This window comes from Eumetopias jubatus, unplaced genomic scaffold (genome assembly GCF_037043125.1).
Source record: "Eumetopias jubatus isolate StellerSeaLion01/CBP00866 unplaced genomic scaffold, mEumJub1_p1.0 scaffold_8, whole genome shotgun sequence".
Classification (NCBI taxonomy): Eukaryota; Metazoa; Chordata; class Mammalia; order Carnivora; family Otariidae; genus Eumetopias; species Eumetopias jubatus.
In genome coordinates this window covers 132,710,244-132,725,438 of record NW_028274814.1, presented here as the reverse complement: position 1 = coordinate 132,725,438, position 15,195 = coordinate 132,710,244, and the positions used below count along the sequence as shown (strand labels likewise).

The 15,195-nt window shown below is 47.3% G+C and overlaps 1 protein-coding gene across 1 annotated transcript in view; it reads left to right on the top strand.

The window, feature by feature from the left end:
* Positions 1–15,195, top strand: part of FAM227A (family with sequence similarity 227 member A) — a 71,974-nt gene that overhangs the window by 16,698 nt on the left and 40,081 nt on the right. The window contains exons 6-10 of the mRNA XM_088025742.1: positions 1,413–1,514; positions 2,225–2,329; positions 4,233–4,356; positions 8,180–8,284; positions 10,599–10,678. Of these exons, the coding sequence (XP_087881868.1) occupies positions 1,413–1,514; positions 2,225–2,329; positions 4,233–4,356; positions 8,180–8,284; positions 10,599–10,678 (516 nt within the window). The remainder of the gene's footprint in view (positions 1–1,412; positions 1,515–2,224; positions 2,330–4,232; positions 4,357–8,179; positions 8,285–10,598; positions 10,679–15,195) is intronic.

Here is a 15,195-nt window from a genome sequence, read left to right as displayed (position 1 = left end):
CGAAGACCAAGAAGGAATTCTTGATGGTTTCTTTACCAGTTCCTTGGTGGTTTATTAAAGCACGGAGACAGGGCCCGTGGGCGGAAAGAGCTGCTGCACAGGGCTGTGAGGGGTAGCTGATTATATATACTCAGGAGTTGGGGGAGGTAAGGAAAAGGGAGGTTTTCAAAAGGATTTTCATATGTTAAAGAGGACCTACAAGATACTGGAGGTCTTGCTATTGTCAAATTAAGGCATTAACATTAAGATAGTTGGGAACTTCCCGGAGGAACATTACATTTTGCCATCAGTGGGTTGCACGTTATAACGGCATTTAATTGTATCTACGTTTCCTTCTGGAAGCTAGGTTATTGATAGAAATGCTTTGTTCTTGTAGATCGCTAAGCCATTTGTAAACTGAGCGAGGCTCAAGTCTTGCAGGATTGTGATCTCTGTAAGTTGTTTTTCCTTTCCTTAGCTTTAGGGCAGCCAGGAGTGCCTGAGGAATGTCGCAGATACCCCATGGGGGGAGTGAGGTGTCAGCTTCTGCTTTGTCCTCAGCTTGCCTTCTGTTCCCTCATCATATATATATATATATATATTTTAAAGATTTCATTTATTTATTTGAGAGAGAGAGAATGAGAGATAGAGAGCACGAGAGGGAAGAGGGTCAGAGGGAGAAGCAGACTCCCTGCTGAGCAGGCAGCCCGATGTGGGGCTCCATCCCAGGACCCTGGGATCATCACCTGAGCCGAAAGCAGCCGCTTAACCGACTGAGCCACTCAGGCGCCCTGACATATTATTATGTTATTAAGGTAGTAGCTTTGGAATCAGAGTAAGGTTCAAGACCATGTTGCATCACAATAAAGTCTGAATTTTCTGCCCCTCTGAGTTCACCGATAATTCTATTCTGATTTTAGGCTTACTAGGAACCCAGCAGAATCTCTTGGTCCAGTGATTTGCATTTGTATAGTATCTGTGTTTGCTGATCACTGCTGATTGAAGTAGATGAGAGCTTGGGGCAGGGGCCTGGAGTTAGAGATTTCAGTCCTCGCTCTGCCACTTGCTGCCTGTATTACTTTGGGCAAGTGACTTCAGCTCTTTGGTCCTCAGTATCCTCATCTGTAAAATGGAGATTATCATAGTGGTTAAATGAGAGCATGTAAAAACAGCTGGAAAGGCAAATAGTCTGCACTCTCTTTAAAGGGTAAGTGTTGTTTTTAAGTTGACGTCAAAGTCTGTTAATTCCAAAGGTGACTGGAGGGAAGATGGTGTGATTAGTAATAGTAAGCTGTGGAACGTAGGAGGAAAGGAGGGTCTTGGACGGAGAGGATTATGAATCGGCCTGTGGCTCCAGGTGAAAAATGTTGGTTTGTTTTTTTTTTTTTTTTCAAAAACAACAGCAATAATAATGTGAGTTGTTTTTCTTCAAGTCTTTCTGTTCAGCTAGAGAATTAGAGAAGTTTCTGTCTTCTCCTTCTCCAAGAACCATATGGCTGGATAGCTTCTGGTGGATCTTTCATGAGAGGTACCAGGTAAATGCAAATCTGATCACTTCTCTCCCTTGCTCAAGTTATTTTTCTGTGGAACAAACCCTAACCTCTTTAACGTGGGCTGGAAGCCTCTCTGGTTCTGTGGACCCCCCCCCACCGGAGCCCCATCTGCCCCCCCTCCCCCGCCTGGCCCGTACATCCTGTGCTTCAGCCACTGCACAACGTTTTGTAGCCCCAGAGCATTAGGAACTGGTCCCTGTCACGTGGCTGGTCTACCACAAGGCGGGGAGCAGAGTCAGGACCTCCCTGCCCAGAGTTTGGGCGCTTGCTTCAACAGTCTGCTCTACGCATAAATCTATTTCATAAATCTTCTAAAAATGAGTGTACTATTTCATAAATAACATGAGGTTAAACATCTCAAGAATAATATTCCTAAACACGAGAGAAGTAGCTATTTCAGCATCTCAGCCGTTGCCCGTTAAAACCAGGGGCTCTAGGGGCGCCTGGGTGGCTCAGTTGGTTAAGCGACTGCCTTCGGCTCAGCTCATGATCCTGGAGTCCCGGGATCGAGTCCCACATCGGGCTCCCTGCTCAGCAGGGAGTCTGCTTCTCCCTCTGACCCTACCCCCTCTCGTGCTCTCTATCTCTCATTCTCTCTCTCTCAAATAAATAAATAAAATCTTTAAAAAAAAAACAAAAAAAACAAAAACCAGGGGCTCTAGTAACTCCTTCTTCACTTGTATTCCTGGTAGCCCAACAAGGAGATCCAGAATAAGCTGTTTGACCGGATAGCCCAAAACTACGCCTTTCTCTTGTTGTATGAATCCAAGTCCCACTACGAAGAGGCGCTCTTAAAAGTGAGCATCAGGCACCGTTTGGAGGAAAAAAAAATCACACTATCTCTTCGTTTCTAATGCCAATAGAATGCCCTTGACGTTCTTTCTGTGAGGCAGTAAGTAGTAGGTTGTGCTATATCCATACCCTGACTTGTAATGCAGCAGTTACAATAAATAAAGTGGATCTATATATGGTATATTTTAAGTGAAAAGCAGAGCAATTTATAGAACTCTGTGTTTAAAAATGTGTCTGTGTATGTATATGTGTGTGCCTATGAATAGAAAAAAAAAATCTGGAAAAATACGTACCAAACTCTTAGCAATGGTTATCTCTGGGGAATGAGGTTGTAAGAGACTTCCTTTTCTATTTTATGTATTTCTTTGGTATTTAAATAAGCATGTAATTTTAAAAGTATGAATATATATATATTCACAAAGACCGATTTAACTACATAAATTATTTAAATTACCACAGTCAGACTTAAAAGGCCAAGGAGAAACCGCAGAAACCACGTGGCACATACATCACACAATGTAAAGAACTCTTACAAATTGGTGCGCCTGGCTGGCTCAGTCAGCGGTACATTCGACTTTTGATCTCGGGGATGTGAGTTCGAGCCCCATGTTGGGTGTGGAGATTACTTAAGTAAATAAAAACTTAAGAAAAAAAAAAAGAACTTATACAAATCAATTAGAAAAAAATGCAACACCCCATAGACCAATTGACAAAGTACATAAACCAGAGATTCACCAGGGAAGAAATACAGATGGGGGAAAAAAGTTCACCCTTAACAATAGTCAAACGTACCAATTAAAACAATAATCATTTGCTACCCCTTTTTACCTGCTAGATTGCATGGATTAAAAAGAGTGATTCCCAGGGTTCTGAAGGATCTAGGGAAATGGCACTCTGACAGTCTGAGAAGTGACTTGATACATTTTTGCTACCAGGTGCTTACACTAGTTAAGTGCCCGCCTATCAAGTCAATTAGATTTTCTGTGCCTCAGTTTCATCATCCATAAAATGGGGATAATACTGCCTCGCTCACTGGGTTGTCCTAAGGATTAAATGAGATGATGTTTGTAAGGCACCTGACATATCCCCAGCACCTGAGAAGCCCCCAGCGCATCATAGCCACTATAATTACTATCATGATTCCATCTTCTGGAGGTCATAATTGAATACTCAGGAAAAGCTGCTTTCCCTTAGGCTTTCCACAAATTTTTGACTGCCTGCTATGTGCCACAGAGGTAGGTTAACAAATAAAAATAATTATTCCACATAATTTGTAATGTAAAGTCTTAGAAACGAGACAACATCCACTGATGGGGGATGTAGAAGTAAATTTTGGTATGCTTACTCAGCCCAATATTATGAAGGTCATTCTTGGGGGAAAAAAATTCCCAAGAGTTGATAACAACCCGAGGAAATGCTTATACTATATATTGTTAAATGAATAAGGCCGGATTATAAATGTATAATTTGCGATCAACCATGGTTAAGAAGGACCAACAGTACCACCTATGCACAGGGAAAAAAATAACAGCAGTAGTACCACCTGTTATCTCTGGGAGGAAGCAAGATGGGCAGGTCAAATGTATCTTGTCCTCTGGGCTACTCTTTGGCCGGGTGGCAGAAGGGGCCGAGCCACCGACCACGAGCAGAGGAGCTGGGGGTGGGGGGGGAGGTTGCTGGTCAAGCATCTCATGAGGTTTGAGGTGTGGTCCTCAGGTAGGGTAAGGAGTCCTCCAAGATGTGGGCCAGCAGCAGATGGAAATTGCGTGCCCCCATGAATGGAAGGCAGTGCGACATCAGGTAAGAGAGTTTTATCACAGATCCTTTCTGCAGTCAGGAGCTCTTTTCTGGGTGTGGAGATGTCCAGGATGTTGCCTGAGCTCTGCTCCCCCGCTCCCCCGCCCCCAGAAGTTGCCATCGCTGCTGAGTAAAGCTGTGTATACCAGCTTCTGTTGCTGCTTCCCGCAATCCTGGTTCAACACGCACGAATTCAAATCGAGCATCTGTAACACGATGAGCCTGTGGATTTCAGGTAAGAGGGGGCTGCTTCGTTCTGGGGAAAGTGATTCTGGAAACACTTTTCTGCCTGAGCCTAGGTGTGTGGTTTGCCATCACATCCTTCACTGAGGCATTTGTCCTTTTTTCTTGCTGACATCAAAGGAGGGAAGGGCTGTGGTTAGAGCCTCCAGAAGTACTGATTTCCTTGCTTACACACACACACACACACATACACACACACCCAAAACAGTTATGAGACATTCCTAGTGCCCAGTGATCTGTAGGCAGCAGGTTTCAGCAGAGGTTAGTTGGCCATGTGCTGTGGACTGATGGATTGGAGGCTCAGGAGCCCCAAAGCGGATGCTGGTTGGACGATTCCCCCCTTCCACTCCCCAGTGACCCCATGTGGCCTAACCGAGGTCCCCTTGTCCCTGCCACACACCATGCCAGACTGATGTTTGCTTTTAACTACTTTTCACTCCCGTTCCCTACTCCCCTCCTCTCGACCTAGCTTTTTTCTAAGGTTCTTAACATCTACTACCTATTGAGAGGTTCCTGTGTACTAAGTATTGTGCTAAGTAAGCACTTCTTTACATTTCCTACTGTCTTGGGGGTCTCCAAGTTCAGTCCCACATTAGGATATTTGCTGGGAGAACTCAGAGTCTCAGCGTGTAGTTATATTCACGGCTAAGATTATAGCAGTGTAGTGAGGATACGCAGCCAGGGAATACTCTTAGGGGAAAAGACAGAGTCTGGAGGAACTTGTGTGCAGGCTTCCTTCTGCTCTCTCCCTTCTATGAGGACTTGGGCAGAGCACTCTCATCCCTCTGCAGCAAAGATGTAGGAACACGTGTGATATTTCTGCCCAGGGAAGCCTACTAGAGACACAGCACCCAAGGTTTATATTGGGGGCCAGTCACGTAGACACCTCTGTCTATCATATACCAAAATTCCAGGAAAGCAGGTGTTCAGCCGAAGCCACACCGTTTTACAGATAGTCTAGGCCCAGTGAGCCATTCTAATCAGTTAGGGAAGAATTTCCTCCCAGCTATATTGTTATAATTGACATATAACATTGTGTAAGTCTAAGATGCACAAAGTGAGGATTCGATGCATGTACGTATTGGGGAATGTTAACCATAATAAGGTTAGTTAGAACATCCTTCACACATAATTACCATTTTGTTGTTATGGTGAGAAGACTTAAGGTCGGGGCACCTGCGTGGCTCAGATGGTTAAGCGTCTGCCTTCAGCTCAGGTCATGATCCCAGAGTCCTGGGATCAGGCCCCACATCGGGCTCCTGGCTGGAAGCAGGGAGCCTGCTTCTCCCTTTCCTTCTGCCTCTCCCCCTGCTAATGCTCTCTCTTTCTCTCTGTATCTCTTTGTCTCAGATGAATAAATAAAATCTTAAAAAAAAAAAAAAAAAGACTTAAGGTCTACTCTCAATAAGCTTTGCTTATTTTCAAGATTGCTTTGGCTTTCAGGGTCTTTTGTGGATCCACACAAATTTTGAGATGGTTTTCTCTACTTCTGTGAAAAATACCACTGGAATTTTTCCTTTTTTTTTTTGAATTTTGATAGAGATTGCATTGAATCTATAGGTGGCTTTGGGTAATATGGATATTTTCACAATGTTAATTCTTTTGATCCATTACACAGCATATCTTTCCATTGATTTGTGCCTTCCTCGATTTCTTTCATCAGTGTCTTATAGTTTTCAATGTATAGGTTTTCCACTTCCTTGGTTAAATTTTTTCCCAAGTATTTTATTGTTTTCGATGTTATTGTGAGTCGGTTGTTTTATTTTTTTTTCATATAGCTCTTTGTCAGTGTATAGAAACCCAACTGACTTTCATATGTTGATTTTGTATCCTGACAATTTCCTGAATTTGTTTATTAATTCTAACAGTTTTTTTGGTGGACTCTACGTTTTTCTATATACAAGATCATGTCATCGGCAAATGGAGACAAATTTACTTCCTCCATTCTGATTTGGATGCCATTTTTTTCTTTCTTTTTTCTTTTCTTTCTCTCTTTTTTTTTTCCTTTCTCTCCCTCTCTCTCTTATTTTTTTTTTTCCGTCTAATTATTCTGGGTGGTGAGAGTGGTTAGAGTGGATATTCTTGTCTCATTCTTGGTCTTAGAAGAAAAACTTTTTTCATCACTGAGTATGTTATTAGCTGTGGGCTTGTTATATGTGGCCCTTATTACATTGAAGTGTGTTCCCTTTGTGCTCACTTTGTTGAGAGTCGTTACCATGAAAGGATGTTGAATTGTGTCAAATGCTTTTCCTACGTCTACTGAGATGATCATGTGATTTTTATCTTTCCTTTTATTAATATGGTGTATCACATTGATTTGTGGATGTTCAACCATCTTTGCATCCCAGGGATCCATCCCACTTGATCATGGTGTCTGATCCTCCTAATGTGCTCTTGAATTCAGTTCGCTAGTATTTTCCTGAGAATTTTTATGTCTACAGGCCAGTATATTGGCCTGTAGTTCTCTTTTCTTGTAGTGTCCTTATCTGGCTTTGGTATCAGGGTAAACCTGGCCTCATGAGTTTGGAAGTGTTCCCTCCTCTTCAATGTTTTGAAAGAGTTTGAGAAAGATTGGAGTTCATTCTTTAAATATTTGGTAAAATTTGCCTGTGAAGCCATCTGGTCCTGAGCTGTCCTTTGGGAGGTTTTTGATCACTGATTCAACCTCCTAACTCATTATTGGTCTGTTGAGATTTTATATGTCTTCATGATTCGGTCTTGGTAGTTTGTATACTTCTAGGAATGTATCCACTTCTTCTAGGTATTAGGGAAAGTGGTATCAGTGTAAGGAAATGTTTACCAGCCAACTTGCAGATGCTGGCCAAAGGCCAATCTCGCAAGCAAGATTTTCCAAGGATAAGCAGCCTGGGCCTGCTAAGTCTTTTTGGCACACCCATTTAATCCTCTTAACATATGCAGAATCAAAGAGGTCTAGCAGCAAACAAATGGGGGAGCAGGCATTCAGATCCAGGCTGTCCCACTGCAAAACTAGGTCTTTGACCACTATGCCATCCTGCCTCTCATTCTCTGACACTTTTATTTCTGTTTCTCCTTCCTATTGCCCTTTTTGTCCAGGGCTGTACCTCCTTCCCTAAAGTTCCTGTCCACTTACCTTACTTTGTCCAATGGAGACAGCATCTTTGCATAAGAGTTAATTTCTCAAGTAATCCTTGGTCTTTTCCTTTCTAAACCAAAGAACTGAGGGAGAGAGTGGAGTCCTTCTAACATCTGAGGGTCCAGGTTCCAAGAAGCCAGGACTCTGAAACACATGATTTGCTTTATAAGAAAAGCATTAGCCCCATTAACATCACCATCAAATATTTAGGGAGAGCCAGTTTCTGGTTAGCCAAGTGTGATAATATGTTGAGCAAATACTTACTAAGCTCCTATTTATCACATGCTGGGTGCGGTGTAAAGCCCCCGAGGTGCAAAAGTGAGTACGATCCAGGTCCTGCGCTCAGGGAGCTCATAGTTCAGCAAGAACAGAGGAGATAAGCAGGAAAGGAATGATTACAATGCCTTCCTATCTGTACAGCACAGGGTCAGGTGCCCTGGTGTGATCCAGTCGTCAGACCCACGCTGTTGGGGGGCAGGGCGAACCTCACCATCTATTCTCCAGAGGAAGGCACTAAAGCCTCCCACAGGGGAAGTGGCTCCCTCAAGGCCACAGGGCCACTGTAGGGTGAGGCTAATGCTAGAAGCTCTCCCCTCCCCAGGACCAGCGGGGGGGGGGGGGGGGGGGGGCTCTGTCTTCTGTTTTCTGCCTCCTTTCTCTTTTATGGAAGTTTTCATGATCACTCTTCATTCTCTGTTAGGTATCTACCCTTGCCTACAGAGCTATAACAGCTGGGACTATTCAGAACTGGATCCAGAGAGATTCTGGAGAGAAAAATTAATTTTGCAGAGAAGAATGTTAAAGAGTAAGCTACCCCTTGTGCGCTTGGCCCCCTGCGCCCCTGCCCCACCCAGCTGCCATCCAGTTGGGACAGGGCAGAGCCTTGGTATTGAAGTACTCAGGCCAGTTTCCCTCTCACACTCCCCCACACTAGCCACCAAAATGACTGAAATGCTATTGCTTAGAAATTATAGTCAGGGGCCCCTGGGTGGCTCAGATGGTTAAGCGTCTGCCTTCGGCTCAGGTCATGATCCCAGGGTCCTGGGATGGAGTCCCGCATCGGGCTCCTTGCTCAGCGGGGAGTCTGCTTCTCCCTCTCCCTCTGCCTCTCCCCCTGCTTGTTCTCTCTCTGTCTCTCTCGCAAATGAATAAATAAAACCTTAAAAAAAAAAAAAGAAATTATAGTCAGCACAACCTAATTGCTGGGATGTAGGGGTGGAACCCGGTATTATACCCATGGATGTCAGAGACTAGGTATCTTCTGCTCTGGGCCAGGCGCCATGCTGGCCTCTTTAACCTTTTGGTTAATCCTTACGACAACCAGCTCAAAGACACACTAAATCCATTTCACAGTTAAGGACAGTAGAGTTCAGAGAAGCAAGTTGCCCAAGGCCTACTTTCTTATTGCCGCAACAGATGCATAAAGGGCTCTGTGCGCCAGGCAGCCACGCTCCCGTGGATTAGGCCCGGCGGTGGGGCGTACAGGCTGAGGCGGCGCGGCGGGAGGTACTCAGCCCAGCCCTGAGAGGGTCAATAAGTGGCACCTAAGCTGAGATTGGAAGGATGTGAATTTTAGGCAAGTGAAGGGAAGAATTACTGTTCCAGGTGGAGGGAACAGAATGTGGTAAGACCCAGAGGCATTCCTCATGGCAGCCGTGAGAGGACTCTAATGGGTAACCAGCCCGTGGGTGACCAAGCCAGGATCAAACTCAGGACTGCAAAGCCAGACAGACACAATGCTGGGTTAGGTGGATGTTTGCTCCAGGGGGTGATGTCTACCCTTTTCATGGGGGCACCCCAGGGATGCAGCGAAGCCCTATCTTTAATAGGTCAATAGGACCCAGGGGGCAAACAACATCCACTAATGAAGTCCTTTAACAACCCAGGACCCTTTGGAAGTGGAAGACAGGAGTGAGAAAATAATTTTTCTCTTAAATATCCTGAAAACAGCCCGGGCTGCGAAGAATGAGTCTGAGCACAAAGCTCTACCCTGGTTAGCAATAAAAATAAAGCTATTGCACACTGACCCCCATTCTTTGCACTAGCCACAGTTTGGGTTCTTTTGTGTCCCCCCACCTGAACCTTATGAGCGAGGCTGTTACCCTGATCTTATAGCAGGATTTAAGGTGCAGAGAGGTTCCTGTGCCCAGGGTTTCCCGGCACAGTTGGGGGCCAGGATTTTGCCTAGACGGGCTAATCAACCTCCTGCTCTTGTTAGCTGGTGGTCTCTCTGGGCAGGGACCGTGGTCTCCCCCCTCAGTCTACCTCCCTTAGGGAAAGTGAGGCCACTCAGCAGGTGGGGGGGCCTCCCGAGAGGCGGTACAGTCCACACCATGGTGAGCTTCCTGACCCTGGAGGGGCGCTGGCAGAGCCTCCCACATGCTGGCCTAGGACAAGCAGTGTCAGCATCTCTGGATGGGCTGACCACCCCATGATCTATGAGCGCCGTCCAGTTTGCAAAGCACTGGTCCACGGCATAGGGAAGGCAGTCCTCAGAGAAGAGCATGGCTGTACTTACTGGGTGGAAATGCTCATGGCCATACTTCCTCAGAGCCAGGCACTTTCATTGCTGCTTTTCTAAGCATTTACGTTCACTGACGCACTCAATACGTTTGCTTTCCCAGAAATCACCATGGACACCAGAAGTTTCAAAGTGAAAAAAAAATATAACCTGTAAACTGTAAACCTTCAACTTTAATGACACTCCCTGAGGCTGAGAGATTGTTACTTTAAGTGTTTAATCCAACATTTATTCATTTTGATGTTTCAGGGTTTTCAGTTTTTTGTTTTTCTTTTGAAGCCAGTACTTTTTTTTTTTATATGGGTTGAGTGCTTGCCCTGGATACTGGCCTCTGCATACATTATTTACTTTAATTGGTTCACCAGCCCCACGAGGTAGTTTAATATTCAAACCTTTAATGGGATCAGAGAGGTTAGGTAACTTGCCCAAGGTCACTCAGCAGAGGGAATGACAGAGGGGCTCTGGTTTGCCTGAGGTCCATTGTTCTACTGTTGCTGTTGCCTCCAGGGAGGGGGCTGTGTCAGAACTCCTGGTCTGCAGCGTCACCTCTGGACAAAAAGGGACTGAGGGACTGAAACACATTTTTTCTTTTCCCTAGAAAGAGAGTTTTCTTTGTTCACGTCTAAGAGATTTATCTCCCAGGGGCGTCTCCAGAACAAGAAAGTTCCCTGCCCTAAGGTGAGTAGAGGGGCACAGACCCAGACCCCCTTGCATCCCCAGAAGCTTCAATGACTTCTAGTTGGTTCCACATCGCTGCACTCCCTGTCCATCATCTTGGGAGGGGTCCTGGTGGTCCTCTAGATCTGCATGCATGAGCAGAGCACCAAAGGGTCACAACAGAAATGCAGTGATTGGGGGGTAGAGGGGATGGAAGCAGTTTCTAAGTGTAGGCTCAGCTCCAAAGTGTTTTCGTAGCTTTTCCTATCACTCATCATAAACCCACACCTGGCTGGCATGTCTGAAGCAGGAATGATATTAGGGTTCAAAGCCGCCGGCTTTCTTGTGAAAGAATTCTTGAGACGTTTTGGTGCAAAAAGACACAGGGCCAGGACCCGTGGGCAGAAAGAGGAGGGGTCGTGAGGAGTGGCCCATGATATACTTCCAAGTTGGGAGGGTTAGGGATAGCATAAGTCTCTAAGGAATTTTGGAAGCAAGGTTTCCAGGACCTTGAGAGGGCTGGCTATTGTTGGGAAAAGGTCATTTTACGGTCTAGTAAAACCTTAGTCACAAGGCCCTTCAGAGGTGTATCAGTGGGTGTTATGCTTGGGGGATGATTGCCAACATGTATCTTGGAGGAGTAGAGATAAAGGAAGTTTCCAAATAAATTTTTATATGTTAAAGTAGACTCATAGGATCCTGGGGGTCGGGCTAAGATTGCCTTTTGCCCTTCGCAAAGTATTAACATGGAGGAAGGCCAACTGCCTGTTTCAAGTCAGTGGGCTGTAGGTAGTCAGGAAATTTAATTTTTTCTGCCTTTGTTTCCCACATCACTCTCACACCAGCTTGCCCCTCTCTGCCTTGCCCTGTGATGTTCCTCCTAGGTAGCTCCAACACCACCCCACTCACCTCTCCCCCCCTCCCCTTCCCTCCCCTCCCTACAGTCCAGTTTGAGCCCCTTCACCAATGCAGTAGGCTCCTGGCTCCCTCGGGCTCCCCAGAACCCCTGCTATCTTTTCAAAATGCAGATCTAATTATAAGGTCACCCCCGGGCCCCAGCCTACTCCCCCATCCCAAACACCCTCCCCCAGCCCAAATGAAAAATACCTCCCAAACTTCACCTTGGCCTCTGTACCTACCACCCCTCTGGTCCCAAGTAAGCTCCCTCCCCCCACTGCCACCCACATGGTCAGCATCTCCTCCCATTGGTAACATGAAACCTGCCAAACACTCACCAGCAAGGCGTACTTTTTCCAGAGAGCTGGAAAAAAAAAAATAAATGCCTGGGAAAACCATGAATGAGGACTTCTGCTGCCCGTTTTTATAAGTAATACATCACTGGCACCCAGCCGAGGTCACTCGTTGACTACTGCCTTTGACTATCTTTGTAGAGTTGAGTAGTTGTGATGCAGACTTTAAGGCCTGCAAAGCTGAAAACATTTACCCTCTGGCTCTTTGTAGAAGGAGCGGGGGTTCATCCTTCTATCTCAGCTGAGGCCCTCAGGGAGCGGGGTTCATCCTTCTATCTCAGCTGAGGCCCTCAGGGAGCGGGGTTCATCCTTCTATCTCAGCTGAGGCCCTCAGGGTCCGCAGTCTCCACCCAGGTCAGCATTCTAGTTCTACCCACTCAGCCCTCTCCTTCCGAGCTAGGGAATTACTGGGTCATTCACTGATCATGGTTGTCTCTCCCCCTAACCTTTAAGCTGTAGACCGCCGTCCTCATTTCTAATGCCCTGTTTCGTCCTTACTAAGTACCTATGAGGTTTGATTCATTGTCAGACCAGCCTTTTCCCTTTGTTTGGTGCAGAGTTGGGGGTGTTTCCACCCTGAAATGTTCACCCAGTGTTTGGAATGGGTGAAAGTTGTGCTTTGTGGGAAAAAGGCTGCAGGATGACCACTTTGAAGAAAACAGGATGTGAGGACACTTGGGGATCTGGAAATGGATGTTCTTCCAACTGGCCATCCCAGTATTCCTTGGAAAGTCTCTTGTGGCCCCAGAGGGGCTGAAGGTCTCTGGTTAAAACCCTGCTCTCTGTTCTGAAGAAAAGATTTATGGCATACCCCGTCCTCTTCAGTTTCAAAGGGGGAAAAAAACACTTTACTGATATTATAAAAATCTAATAGAAACAGAAAGAAAAGGGAAATCCATGCATAGGTGAGGACAATAGTAAGCAGTAAAGGAGAAGACTTGCTTTCTACAGGTGTGAAGTGAGTATGGCTGCAGTAGGGCCTTCTCCCTGAGCTGCTGAAGACTGCAGCACTCGAGACGGTGTGGCCGGGCTCCCTGTCACTCCGTGGCCACACGTCCCAGCTGGGCCCTCGACACGTCCCAGCTGGGCCCTCGGCACGTCCAGGCTCCCCTCCCCCCAACCCTTATTTCACTTGGTCTCCCTTTCCAGAAGTCTTGCACCGCGAGCAGGCTTTTCCCCTGGCCCTCTGCGAGGAGCAGCCAGCTGGAAAGCCCTCACCTTCCTACCCCGAGGCGATTGCCCCCATCTGTACCCTCACTGTCCGCCAGCCCCCTGTGCCTATGGAGGAAGGGCCCTGCCGCACTTGGGTCTGGACCTCGCCCCTGCGGCGGCCACCCCCCCCCCAGCCCCCGTGTCTTGCATCATCAATCTTCTCCTGCTCCGTTGGGTCGCTGCCATCGTGGAACAGTCCTGCTCTGGCACCTCAAACCTTTGCCTCTGCACCATTTCCTGCCACCCTTCCCAAAGCCTCATCCGCACCCACGGATCCTGCCTTCAGTGTGGCCTAGCAGCTGCTCCTGCCTCCGGGGCCCCAACCCTCATCGGCTCACACTCTAGTCCACATCACGTGGTTGGCTGCTCCCACCTTCTTGAGACGCTTTTTTCTCTTGGCTTCTCTTTTCTATGTTGCCAGAGTTTTGCGAGTGCCTTCTTTCCGTCCTGGCCCCTTCCCCTCTACCTACATATTCTTCCCAAGTGGTCTCATCTGGTCCTCTTTTGTGGTTCAGGAATATAGGTGAGGTTTGGTGCCAATGACCAATTGAGACATCTTTGGTGCAAAATGGTGGTTTTATTAAAGCACAGGACAGGACCCGTGAGCAGAAAGACTGCTGCCCGGGGTCTTGAGGAGTGGCTGATTATGTACTGGGGAGTTGGGGGAAGTGGGGAAGTGAGGAAAAGGGGGGGGTCTCAAAATTACTTTCATATGCTAAAGAGGACCTACGGGATAATGGAGGCCTTGCCATTGTCAAGTTAAGGATGTTTACACCTCCTAGCAAGGCATTAACATTAAGATAGTTGGGAGCTTCCTGGAAAAATGTTACACTTGTCCCACCCAGGAGTGGGGGTTGGGGGAGGTTGCAGGGTGTCAGCTTGTGCTTTGTCTTCAGCGAGCCTTCTGCTCCCTCATCACTCTGACTTTAAATGCCACCCATATGCCAGTAACACCCAGATAGCCCTCGTGTATCCAACTGCCCCCTGGGCCTCACCAGAGGGCTATCTCAATGATGAAGTTTTGGAATGTTGGTGAGGCTCGGTGGGGTGGGGTGGGGTGGGGTGCGGAGCCTCCGGCCAAGAAAGAATTCTTGAGACGTCTTTGGTGCAAAAAGGTGGTTTTGTTAAAGCACGGGGACAGGCCCCGGGGGCAGAAAGAGCTGCTCCGGGGTTGTGAGGAGCAATTGGTTATATACTATGGGGTTGGGGGAGGTAAGGATTAAGGGAGGTTTTCTTTTTTTTTTTTTTTTAAAGATTTTATTTATTTATTTGAGAGAGAGAATGAGATAGAGAGAGAGCATGAGAGGGGAAAGGGTCAGAGGGAGAAGCAGACTCCCTGCTGAGCAGGGAGCCCGATGTGGGACTCGATCCCGGGACTCCAGGATCATGACCTGAGCTGAAGGCAGTCGCTTAACCAACTGAGCCACCCAGGTGCCCAAGGGAGGTTTTCAAAAGAACTTTCATATGCTAACAAGGACCTACCAGATACCGGAGGCTTTGCCATTGTCAAGTTAAGGTTGTTTTCCCCTCTAGCAAGGCATTAACCTTAAGGTAGTCGGAAGTTTCCTGGAGGAATGTCACACATGTCCCACCCAGGAGTTGGGGGCGTTGGTTTACAGGGTGTCAGCTTGTGCTTTGTCCTCAGCTAGCCTTCTCCCTTATCCTCAGCATGGCTGGGGGGTGGGGGGCTGGGGAGGAGGAGTTTGCCGATTCCCAGCAACCAGCGTGAGGGCTGCGGCCTCCGCCCGGGCTCCTCCCTTTTACCCTTGGCCCCAGCCCAGAGCGACCTTGTCACACACGTGCCGCAGATGAGATTCTTCTCCGCTTAAAGCCTCCGGCAGCCTCTCCAGTGCCCTTGGCAGGCGCTCCCGCCTCCTTAGCCTGCCGCGGACTGCCCTGCAGAATCCGGCCGCCACCTCTCTGCCCAGACGCCTCGCATCCTTTCACTCCGTCGGCGCCAGACCTCAGCCCGGTGAGGCCGGTCCTGACCGCCCAGCTACTCTGTCATCACGGGGCTGCTTTAACGCTCTGCATGGCGCTTGTCACAGGCTCCTCTCTTCCCTGGGGACTTAGGAT